We start from the raw sequence: 12,041 nt of genomic DNA on the forward strand, positions 1-12,041 counted from the left end.
TGAGAATGGGCACACCCATTGTCTGACACAGCTATAACGGCGCCATTGATAAGTCATAATTTATTTATTTAGTTTTAAATCTAGAGGACTCTGAACTTGACAGAAACATTTTTGTACACCCACACATTCCTCACAACTGCACTTTACACGTCACACAATTCTTTAAATGATTAAAAAATGCTCCCTTCCACTAACACAAGGGCAGCTATTATTACTTATCATAGCTATTATTGATTATCCTTACATATGTGCCAATAGTTTAGAACGTGGCCCCAGAAAGGATAGTATAAGGTTCACAATCTTTCTTTCCCCACTCAGTGGTGTAGAGCAACTAGAAGGACTGTGTATGTGTCTTTAAAAGGGCACCATTGGGGAAAAGAAAAAGAAAAAAAAAAGGGAATCATTTTAAAACAGTGGGAATTGGGTTTAGATGACTACTTTCAGGATGAAGACAATTAAGTCTAATTAAGTCCACTCCATATTCCTTTGGACTCAGTATTCTGCACCTGAATGCTAAATTGCACTGGTTCAGCTCTTTTTTTTTATTTCTTTCTCTCTGCAATATTTTTAAATTGCCAATCTATTCCTTCTTCCTATCATTTGCTTCTCTTCTCTTAAGTAAGAAATGAGGGAAATGAGACTGGTATTTTTTTTTTATTTGTTTGCGTGTAATGATCATTGGTGGTCTCATCACGTGGTTATCTTTTTGAAAATGTTGCCTTCCTAGCTACACACCTGTGTTTTACTGAGACTGCTCCAGTATTTCCTGGTAGTTTTCTTTTTTCTTTTTTTGGTCTTACAAGAAAAAGACAGGGAAGCTTTGGACAGTAGGAGGAGAGGCAACTGGGTATAAGTGTTTCTAGGAACTAGGCTTGTTTGCAAAACCTAAACACAAGATTCTTGGAGAAATGTGAAGTGTGATGTTGCTTGCTTCCTCAAATTCTGAGGGAATTAAATTGTATTTTATTTAAAAATATACTTATTTTATTGGTCAGGGATTTTTTTTTTCCCACATGGTGAATGAAGTCAGTTTTTCACTGGAGAGGATTCCAGGTCAAATTGGGAAAGATGACCCACCCCCATATTTTCCCTCACTTGAGCCATTCCACCTCTCCTTCTGCCTTGGGGTTGTTGACAGCCCACAGCCTCACACAACTGAAGAGTAAAAGATACTCCCTGTTGCAAAGGAAGCACTGGTCCAAACTAGAATACTCCAGGTACAGCCAATTCTGATTGCCAAAAAACAGTGATACCATCTCTTTGGGATTCACGGTCTCTCTTTACACGTAAGTATTCTTCCAATAGAGGTAGAACTTGCTGACTCCTTCATGTTGAGAGCAAGTTGACTGGATTAATACAGAAACAGAACCTCAAACTCAGCCTAGATTATTTTAGTTTCTAGAGTCCCAGAGCATATATATATCCTATTCAGGTTTCCAGAATTAACTGCCAACCGGTAAGATAGAACTTTTAGTATGAGGGCTGGGTTTTGGGAAAAGAAATTCAGGCCTCTCCTGGATAGAGTCTTACCTCTTCTTCTGCTGACCACAACTGCAGCAGAAACACCAAGCACAATGTTTTTCTGCACAAGATCTGTGCACAGTTTCAATCCCTCCCCATGTACCCCCCACCCCCAGTTAAAACAAGAATGAGAAAAGACTAAATGCACTTGCTCAGACTTGCAGATGACTGTATCAGGCACTTGACATTAAACTTCTGAAAAACAAGCTTGGCAAGAGCTTAACACTAGCACTTTCACTGGCATTACTTTGGTGGAAGTCTATTTTTAATTTTGTGTAGGGGAAAGGAAGAGTTTTGGGGGTTCTCATTGAATCCCCTGACTAGTTTTATTTGGTTTCATTCCATTGTGGGAAACCCTTGAAGAGCAATAGGCTAGTTAGAGAAAAGTTTCTTTTTTCTTTTTTTTCCCCTCCTTTCTCCCTACTCTGACTATTGAAACTCTGAAAATAAAATCCTATTCAGCAGGCCTTCTCCATCTTCCCTTCACAGATAAAGTTGTAAGAGCATGTATATAACTGTGGATATTGTCTTTAGTATTTAGTTCTGTATATATTTTAAAACATTAGGTCATAGCTACTATCATCAGGAGCTATATCCACCAAAGTAACCCAAAACACAGAAGAAATGAAAGAGAGAGAGAGAGAAAGAGCGAAAGAGAGAGAGAGAGAGTGAGAGAGAGAGAGAGACCATTTCCTTCCACAAGGTCCTAGTTTCCTTGGGTCTTATTTACTTGTTTTCTGTATCCCAGACAGAGGAGATTTAACTGTAGGACTGTTGTTTCCCTTTGATAGGTGTCTAGCGGGAGAGGGCAGCACTGAGTTCCATGGTGTCTCTGAGGCGTGATCTGGTGGCATTCAAGGTTCTGGTGGTATTTCTGGTCAAAAGCAGATAGACGTTCCTCTAGAACAAGTCTTGGAGTATCAATCACATACAGTTTGTCCATTTCAAACACTGGGTGCTCTAAGACCATCCACTGCCCACAGCCTCCACATTTGTTGTACTCCAAAGTAACATATGCATGATCTGTCAAATACTCACATGGTACATTTAATCCTCACACAGTATGTGACACCAACCCTATTCTAGGTGCTAAGTGCAGTGAGACCTGAAACTTGCTCTCCTGCCCAGTTCTGCCTGTGCCTGCTCATGGATTGTCCCTGGAACTTGAAACTGATATATTCCTTTTGGCATGCCATTGGCAGCTCAAAAGGAAATGCGGGTGTCTGTTTACAGCTGGAAAATGTAATATTAATTTCACATGCACCAGCTCTAAGTCTTATTGATAGTGCCTGGTTTTTTTCTATGTATGCTACATACATATGTGTCCATATACATGTATGTGTATATATATATATTTCTTCCCACCGTGTATTTCATAATGGACAAAAACAGAGAGGCTGTTTCTACTGGAGGAAGAATATAAATTAAGCACTAATGGAATGGAACTCAATGGAGCTCATAGTGATTATTTTTGAGACTGTGGCTCGAAAGGGTTTTCCAATTCAGGTGGTCAGGTCCATGAGACCTGTTGGTCCTTCCTTCTTTTTCTCTTGGTAGGTCAATTCTTGTAGCACAGGTGAAGAAAGGCACAACCTTGTTTGGTTTCCAGTGCCAATATTTTGGGTGAAATGCTCCCTTCGCTGGCTGGGTCCCTCTTATCCTAGGAAATGATGCGGAAAGATCAGGTTCTTCGTATTTGTGTGCTGGACCTGCACCGACCATACAAATAAATCAGCAGGTGTTCTTTCCCAAAGTCACCGGAGAAGTTGCCTGTATCAGAGGAAGCTGTGTGTCATGTGCATCTTTCCCCTTCTATTTGCAGTGTTGTGTTAATCAAGTGCTTGGAAATTAAGTCAGTCACTCAAGTGCCCTCAGCTAAGAAGAGCTTCCTGCAACAAACACCAGGGTTGTCAACACACCCGCCATGTAATCGGCTCCCATCAGACGTTTACTGGATAGTTTTCAAACAGATCAAACGCAAACTGTAGCTGAGAGGAGACAATAGCTGAAACATGGCACTCAGACAGGTAGACTGCACTCTTGACAGTGCAGAGTGGGATGTGTGAGTGTGTGTGTAAGTGTGTGTGTCTGTGTTTATTTCCTCTTATGTCCTTGCTGTTAAAGAAAGTCAGCCAGGGAGTCAGTCCTGTAGGCTCCTGACATGCGTGTTCTTGAAAGGCTTCGGGAATCATGAAGGTTGACATTTTAGTCCTTCAAGTGTAAAGGAAAAAATAACAATGCAGTACTAGTCAAGGCTGTTCTAGGGCTGTTCTGCTCCCCATGAAGATGTTTCAGGTAAAACAGTCTCTTCTGGGACCAGAGGGTGACTGATAATTTGATTGTTACTTGGTCCATCTGCCAACAGCATCTACTTTGGGTAGGTGGGATACAGTATTGCAACAAGCCTATGATATATTGATTCTCTATGGTGTTAATCTGTGCTATCATTGGCTTTGACATGAGAAGCTGATTGGCCATTTTGAAGATGCCAGTGTCTGCTAAAAGTAGAGGAGAAACGAACGAATACAGTGGAAGAGACTGGTGACTAGAGATTGGCATGGCGGTGAACTGAACAATGAGTAGTGGGGAAAGAAACAGAAAGAAGCGTTAGATAATTACACTGATAGAGTAATAAACTGGAACTATCACTAGTTTGCTAGAGAGGGAGACGGGTGGGCAGATTAATGGATGGGTAGACAAATCAGAGGATTGTGTAGATGGATAAGTACAATTACTTTGATAGCTTTATTAAAAATAAATCTAAAAATTTCAGCTCTCTCTGAGTCATTTCTTATGAGCTGGGCAGCATTTTAAAAAGAGAAGTCCTACCCTCAAAGTTCTTCCCTTCCTCTTGGCCACTTCAGTGCTAAATATTTATTTAGTCTAGGGTTGTGTGCAAAGACCCTGCAGCTCTTGGAGATAGCAAGCAGGGAAGGGAGACTAGAGAAAATGACTAAATTATTTGTATGTTGGGGATGTTGAGAGAATTTCCCAGTAAGAAAGGACGTGAACCCTAATGGGAGTCAGATAATAATAACTTGGAGGGAGGGATATGTACATTATAATCAGGAAAATGGCCCAAAGCTTAAAAGATACAGGTAATAGGACACTTGGAGAAAACTCTTGCTGTGCACTATATTGGAAGTTGAGTTGTGTCTTCGGGGTGTTTATCATGAGGCACATTTATTTATTTCTTTAATTTTCCCAAATGGAGCTATGGTTTGTGAAAGCAGAGGGGAGGTTGGCGGTGGGGATGATGCAGATAGAAACAGAAGAAAGGGATGGAAGGGTGAAGGTAGCAGGACCAGATTCCACTTTGGGACACAACAATGTATAATTATCCTACACATGGTAGAACCCTGCCCACCCCTTCCCCCACCCCCCACCCCTAACCCTGGATCACTCAATCTGGAAAAAGAAAATCAAACAAAAACCAACCAACCAACCAACCAACCAACCAACCAACCAACCAACCAACCAACAGAAAGCATTCTTTTGAAAAAAGAAATCAAGAAGGAACAGAAACTAAAAAGGAAGCCAAACTAGTTTGCCCTCTGCAGTGTAGATTACAGAGTCTGTGATATGGAGAAGCAGGCGTTGCTCAGAGGACCTATGGTTTCTTATCAAAACTTGATGAAGAAGTGGGCAAAGAGGGTCCCTGATAGCCAGAGACAAGCCAGCGCTCTAGAGGCCGAGTTTACACCATCAATGACTGCTCCAGGCCCTGTGTAGGGAAAAGAGAGACAGACCCATTAGCACGTACCCCCAAAGCATCAGACTCATTGATTCCCTGACAAGCAAATAGCTAGGACATGCTTCTCAATGAGCATTCCCCCACCTCCCACCCTTCACCCTTCACCCTTCACCACCAACCCTCCCACACCTGGACAAATGGAAAGTGTCTCTCAGGAGTAGAAAGTCAAATGGTGCAGACCACTAGATTGCCTTAGCCACTAGAACCTGCTCTAAAAGACAGGAGTTTAAAAATTAGTTAATTAATTAAATAAATGGACTGAAGAGAGGTCACAGAAGTCAGCTGGTCTATAGTCTGAAAAGTTAAGACTGGCAGTATGGGCTGGATTTATGATAATATCTGCTGGTCTCTTCATAAGCAGTTCCTGTCAGCGTGTCCTGTCCTTGGTAATAGCACCCAGTACAGACCAGGATGAAGAGGTAAGGGAAGAGGAAAGAGTCCAGAGTTGATAGAAGCAGGTGTCAAAGAGAAAAGGACAGGGACAAAGCACTTTGAGGGCAGGGATAGATAGCATAATAGTTATGCATAGAGACTTCCATGCCTGGGCTACCAAAGTCCTTGGTTCAATCCCCTGCCCCACCATAAAAATAAATAAATAAATAAATAAATAAAATACTCTGAGTAATATGTGTTGGTGTGGCTGACATTTCCTCTAACTTAGGTCTATGAGGCTCCTGCAATAGCTGAGGAAGACCAGCCTTAGGGAGTCTCAAAGATTATGGAAAGATGTACCCTGGCAGTCAGAGGCAAGTCTCCAAATGCAAAAGAGAGGATTAGGTGTTCCCCATCCAAACTGCCACCCAGTGGTTTGACCTGAAGGTTATCTTTATCTCTTTCTTTCTCCTTCCTTCTCTCTGGCACTTTTATTGAGCCCTAGTGTATCATTTACATTCCACTGTGAAATATATATATAGACATATATATACATAATTGCAAATACTACCTTTTTTTTTTCCCTACATCGACTACATTCTCTGAAGAAAAACTAAATGAATTGGGATTCTCCTGGCCTATTCCAAGACACCAAAGCAGTTGCATCAGGGCTTAATTCTGTTTCTTGATATATCACCAGTATCTACAAGCCATAACAGTTTGGGGTCATAAGTATGCCCAGTAGAGCTAGTAAGCAGGGTGTATCTAAGGGAAAACAAAATTGCTTATGAGCCAAGGAACTTAAGGCAGACAATAGCCATTCCTGTACGTAAGGCGAGTGACTAAGGAAAGGAGACTCAGACAACCACAAGCATTCTTTTTCTTCAAATTTCTCGTTTTCAGAAGTAGACTAGTCTACTGGAAATATGGCTTTCTTAAAAGGATAGGTAGTGCAGGGTCTTCTGAGGCAGAACCCAAGTTATTTTACTTGCTTTTCAACCTGATTCCCTGTATCCATGCTTCATCTAGCAATGGGCTGAGACTTTGTCTCTGACAAATTAGAGCCTCTCTCTCTCTCTGACTCTCTCTCTCTCTCTCTCCAACAGTAACTATGCAACCATTCTGAATGCAGGAGCTCCAATGATATTACCTTTTAATTCTTCTGCTCATATTTACTTGAGAGTCTGCCCCTAGCTCATACGGCTTTGCATTTTGGGTACAGAGAATCAGAAACAAAGAACAAGTTTTAGGCATCATCACAGTGCTGAGAGCATCATGAAAGGTCTGCAAAGATTGGCAAGTGGCCTGACTATGGGACCTCTATTAACCCAAATACATAGCCCAAAAAATACACTGGCCTGAATTAGACAATGCTTAAGTTAGAGGGTTAAGGTAATTTTTTCATATTTTCTATTCTAAATGACAGACTGAGAATTTTAAAGGCGCTTACCAGGGAATAAACAAGGTAGACTCATAGGTATTATATGTCTTTTTTTTTCCTTTCTTTGTTTCTTTGTTCTGCCTCCAGGTTTATCTCTGGGCTCGGTGCCTGCACCAGGAATCCACTGCTCCTGGCTATTTTTTTCTTTTTCTTTTTTCTTTTTTTGGCTAGGACAGAGAGAAACTGAGAGGGGAAGGGAATGTAGAGAGGGAGCGAGAAAGATAGACATTTACAGACCTGCTTCTTGTGAAGTGATCCCCCTTCGTGTGAGGAGCCAGGGGCTCGAACAGGAATCCTTCCATGGGTCTTTACACTTCCTACTATGTGTGCTTAACCCTGTGCACCACTGGACAGCCTCTAATATTATATGTGTCTTTAAAGTATATTTTCTTATAAATGCATTGCCATGTGAAACACATTACCATATGTGTATATGTAAATCCACATGGAGTTTGTGTGCACCTGTTGAATTGAGGATGCAAAAGACAACTTTAAAAACTATCAAAGTTTTAGTAATTTCTACTTGGAAGAGGCAGGTCTTTTGTGTAGGGATCATCTCTTCTTAAATTCTTGCAATGGACTTCAACATTTCTTTTTTTTTAATATTTATTTTATTTATTTATTCCCTTTTGTTGCCCTTGTTGTTTATCATTGTGGTTCTTCTTATTGTTGTTGTCATTGATGTTTTTGTTGTTGGATAGGATAGAGAGAAATGGAGAGAGGAGGGGAAGACAGAGAGGGGGAGAGAAAGATAGACACCTGCAGACCTGCTTCACCGCCTGTGAAGTGATTCCCTGCAGGCGGGAAGCCGGGGGCTTGAACCAGGATCCTTATGCAGGTCCTTGTGCTTTGTGCCACATGCACTTAACCCACTGGGACTTCAACATTTCTTAATGGATGCCACTAAGTTTTCAGTATACAAGGCTGTCAGAAGAAGAAGGAGGAGGAGGAGGAAGAAGAGGAGGAGGAGGGGAGGAGGAAGAGGAAGAGGAGTAGAAGAGGAAGAAGGAGGAGAAGGAGAAGGAGGAGAAGAAGGAGAAGAGGATAAATGCACAAGGATGAAGGATGGAAAGATGAAGAGGAGGCAATGTCATAGAGAGCTTATTTCTGGTGGTTATGGTGTGTATGTGTGTGGTGATGGTGGTAGTTGGGGGGTTGTACCAAAAATGTTTTGTTCAGATAAAGTGATTTTTTTTTCACAGCCACAGTTCAGCTTCCATTGAGTGCTTCAAAAAAGAAAGTAAACTCTGAGGGTGCTACATTAGACATAGAGGCTGATCAGATGATGCTAAGATGTGTACTTGTGTTGGGTTTTCTGTGCAGCAAGCATGATTCTGAATCTTAAACATGTATATGGATTCATTTACACTTCACAAAGTTCTCTAGATTGTGCATTCTCAAACCTTCTATTGGTAAAAGTTATGATGCATTTTTTTTTTGCGGGGAAAAATAGAAAAAAAATGTCATGGCTTTTCTGACAACCCAGTATATCCCAGTGGTGCTCCCATTTTACAAATGGGAATCTGGAGAAAAGATTTTTTTGCATACTGTGAGCAAGTACATTTAAGACTGGATTGGAAAGGAGACCCTCTGTCTAGAGTTTATGAACTTAAGGAAGCCAAGTAGTGGCACACCTGGTTAAGTGTGCATTAATATAAAGCACAAGGACTTGCATAAAGGATTCCAGTTCGAGCTCCCCAGCTCCCCACCTGCAGGGTCTATCTTTCTCTCTCCCTATCTCCCCCTCCTCTCTCAATTTCTTTCTGTCCTATTGAATAAAAAAAAGGGAAAAAAATGGCCATCAGGAGCAGTGGATTCATAGTGCCAGAAGTCCCAGCAATAGCATGAAGGCAAAAAAAAAAAAAAAGAGTATATGTACTTTCTTGTTATATTACTATCTCCACTCTAAAGAATATGATCTTTTGAGCACATTTACATCATATAGTGAGTGGAGTTGAGTTCTGGGGATCAGGAGACCAAGTTTCCCTGAGGGGTATCTCTGAGAATGAGGTTGGGGTTGAGGTCCTCTAAGTCTCTTCTGTTAGTTTTCAGTTATTGTAGAAATGAGATTTGATATTTGATGCTAGAAGGCACCACTTGGAGCAACGAAACAGCCTTTTCCAGTTGGTACAAAACTTATCTTCCCTGTGACTTCAGTACCCCAGATGTCATCTCCTGAGAGGACCAAAAAAAAAAAAAAAAAAACCCCAAGAACTTCCTGTTGATAGTCTTAACTCTTTTCAGATTCAGGGTGTTTGATTCTTGGGTAGGCATGATGGATAGTCTTGTTTTATAGTATCAGGTGATGTGGGAGCTTATTGCAATGTGACTGGTCACTAAGATCATAGGAAATGACTGAGCTCTTCTAGTCAAGATAGGATTCTAGTCTTCAATGATAAGAGGTCAAAAACTAGCATTGTTTTCCTCATAGGGATCCTAGACACAGTTGAGACTTGGCAGCAGGACTCTTAGGCATTGATCTGATCAAGGAGAATGACTGTTACATGCCACGTGCCTTGGTCAAGGCTGGAGGAACTTAAGAGAAAAAGCATCATCAGTGAACGGATACTTCCATTGTTTCTACTGGGAGTGACACAACACATATTCAGGTTGGGTTTTTGCCACAGGCCTTCTGTAGGCTAAGATTACTCACCTATTTAGAGAAATGCTTGACTATGGTGAAGTATCACAGCTTAGCTAATAGATGTAATTACATGACCATTTCAGGGTTCATTTGGGCTCCGTAGACTATTAGGTTTCTGCAAATGTTAGCTTATGAATCTGTTACTGGAAAAGGGATGGTACTGGAAGAACTCTTCACCTGAGCTGAGTAGCTGTGGCACCAATCTATAGGTATTCATAATTGAGCACATTTTGATTTTTTAAAAAAATAATTAATTTATTTGTTTAGAATAGAGTCAGTAAGAAATTGAGGGAGAATGGGAGAGACAGAGAGGTAGAGGGAGGGAGGGGGAGAGAGAGAGAGAAAGAGAGAGAGGACACCTGCAACACTGTTTCTTTATTCATGAAACTTTTCTCTTTTTTTTAAGGTTTTATTTATTTATTAATGAGAAAGATAGGGAGAGAGAGAAAGAACCAGACATCACTCTGGTACATGTGCTGCCAGGGATTGAACTCAGGACCTCATGCTTGAGAGTCCAATGCTTTATACACTACGCCATCTCCTGAACCACTCATGAAACTTTTCATGTGCACTCAGCCACGGGTGTGCCACTGTCCAGGCCCAGTGTGGTTTTTTAGTACTATGGTTTCCTGACATGACAACTGCACAGATTTTTTTAGGATATTTAATATTAGCCCAAAATAATACCAGTTTTAATTTCAACTAATCGGATAGTGAATTCTTGCTTAACATTTTTAAAATTAACATAGGGACTTAAACCTAGAACCCAGGATTTATAAACAGGAGTCAGATTTTTGATGATGTGTTCTAGAGCATAGAGTAACCTAGAAATATACCAAAATAAAATGATGAGGGCTTGGGGAACAGATGGAATGCAAAGAAAGAGTAAGGATCAGGGTGTATGAACAAGTAGGTACATCAGTCATCTTCCAAGGATCTTTGAAAAGGTTTTATACACATCCATTGCCCCTGAGCCTTGGTGGCCTAAACAACCTTTGGGGGGGGGGGGTGTCACTGAACAGTACAACAGGATTTGTTGACAATACAACAAATCCTGGTTACTTTAGAATCATTCTTTGATCTTTGGGGTTTAAATCCAGACCCTGTGACCTTGCCTGCTTTGGGGTCTCAGACTAGATAGGTTCAGTTTCACTGAAAATAAGATTATTAAAACTGAGTCAGAATGATTAGTATAGTGCCTAGTAAAAAGTCATATGACCATGGCAATTGTTGTTATGAGGACTCTCCCCACAACACACACACACACACACACACACACACACACACACACACACACACACACACTTCATAGTTGAGGTGAATATTGGATTATTTTAAACTTTCTCAAATATATTTAACCAGAGGTAAGAATTTGGTAGAAGATAGAGAGGAAGTGAGATAATTTAAAGGTCAAGAGCATTTGCTACCAAGAAAGGTTGTTGGCCACGAGGATCCTAGGGTAGTAACAAAACTGAGGAAGGCATTGGGAAGACAAACACCAAGAACAAAGGGTTAGTATACCAGGAAATAGCTTCCAAAAATGTTCTGGAAATCAGATGTTGACTCAGTAAGGTTTTTTCTGGGAGCCTGACACAGGTTAGGTCATGATTTCATAATAGAAAGAAAATCCTGGGGGCTGGGTGGTAACATAGCAGGTTAAGTTCATGGAGTACAAAGGGCAAGGACCAGCGTAAGGATCCCTGTTTGAGCCCCTGCAGAAGGGTCACTTTTAAGCATTAAAGCAGGTCTGCAGGTGTCTGTCTCTCTCTCTCCCCCTCTCTGTCATCCCCTCCCCTCTAAATTTCTCTCTATGCTATCCAACAACAACAGCAGCAACAACAACAGCAGCAACAACAACAGCAACAACAGTAACAATGGAAAAAAGGCGGCTTCCAGAACAGTGGATTCAGAATGTCCTTCGCCCTAACCAAAATCAACAGACAAATACAGTTTTATAGCATCATGACTCTGAGGAAAAAGGTAATTTAGAATATATAGTTCAAAACCCTCTAACCTCCCTCTATGGGGGTACTCTTAACAGGACTGAATTTAAGAGTCAGAAAGAATTGGACTGGAACTGGTCAGTGGTACACCTGGTTGAGCACACATATTATTACCATGTAAACAGGCTGCAGGTGTCCCTTCCTCTCTGTCTCCCTTTCCCCTCCCAATTTCTCCTGTTGTATCGGATGAAATAAACTAATATAAAAATATTGACTTTGTCCTTGGGCTCCACAAGTTGCAAAATGATTGTGAACAGGATCATTGACTTCTCTGAAACAAAACTTTTAGATTTTATCTTCATGCTT

General features: G+C 41.0%; 1 protein-coding gene across 3 annotated transcripts in view; it reads right to left on the reverse strand.

Moving 5' to 3' along the window:
• Positions 1–4,915: 4,915 nt before the first annotated feature.
• Positions 4,916–12,041, reverse strand: part of OPCML (opioid binding protein/cell adhesion molecule like) — a 1,572,985-nt gene continuing 1,565,859 nt past the window's right edge. For all 3 annotated transcript variants that reach the window (XM_060180193.1, XM_060180194.1, XM_007539634.3), the window contains one exon: positions 4,916–5,245. In XM_060180193.1, the coding sequence (XP_060036176.1) occupies positions 5,145–5,245 (101 nt within the window). In that variant the 3' untranslated portion in view covers positions 4,916–5,144. The remainder of the gene's footprint in view (positions 5,246–12,041) is intronic.

The sequence above is a fragment of the Erinaceus europaeus genome, chromosome 20 (assembly GCF_950295315.1).
Source record: "Erinaceus europaeus chromosome 20, mEriEur2.1, whole genome shotgun sequence".
NCBI classification, from domain to species: Eukaryota; Metazoa; Chordata; class Mammalia; order Eulipotyphla; family Erinaceidae; genus Erinaceus; species Erinaceus europaeus.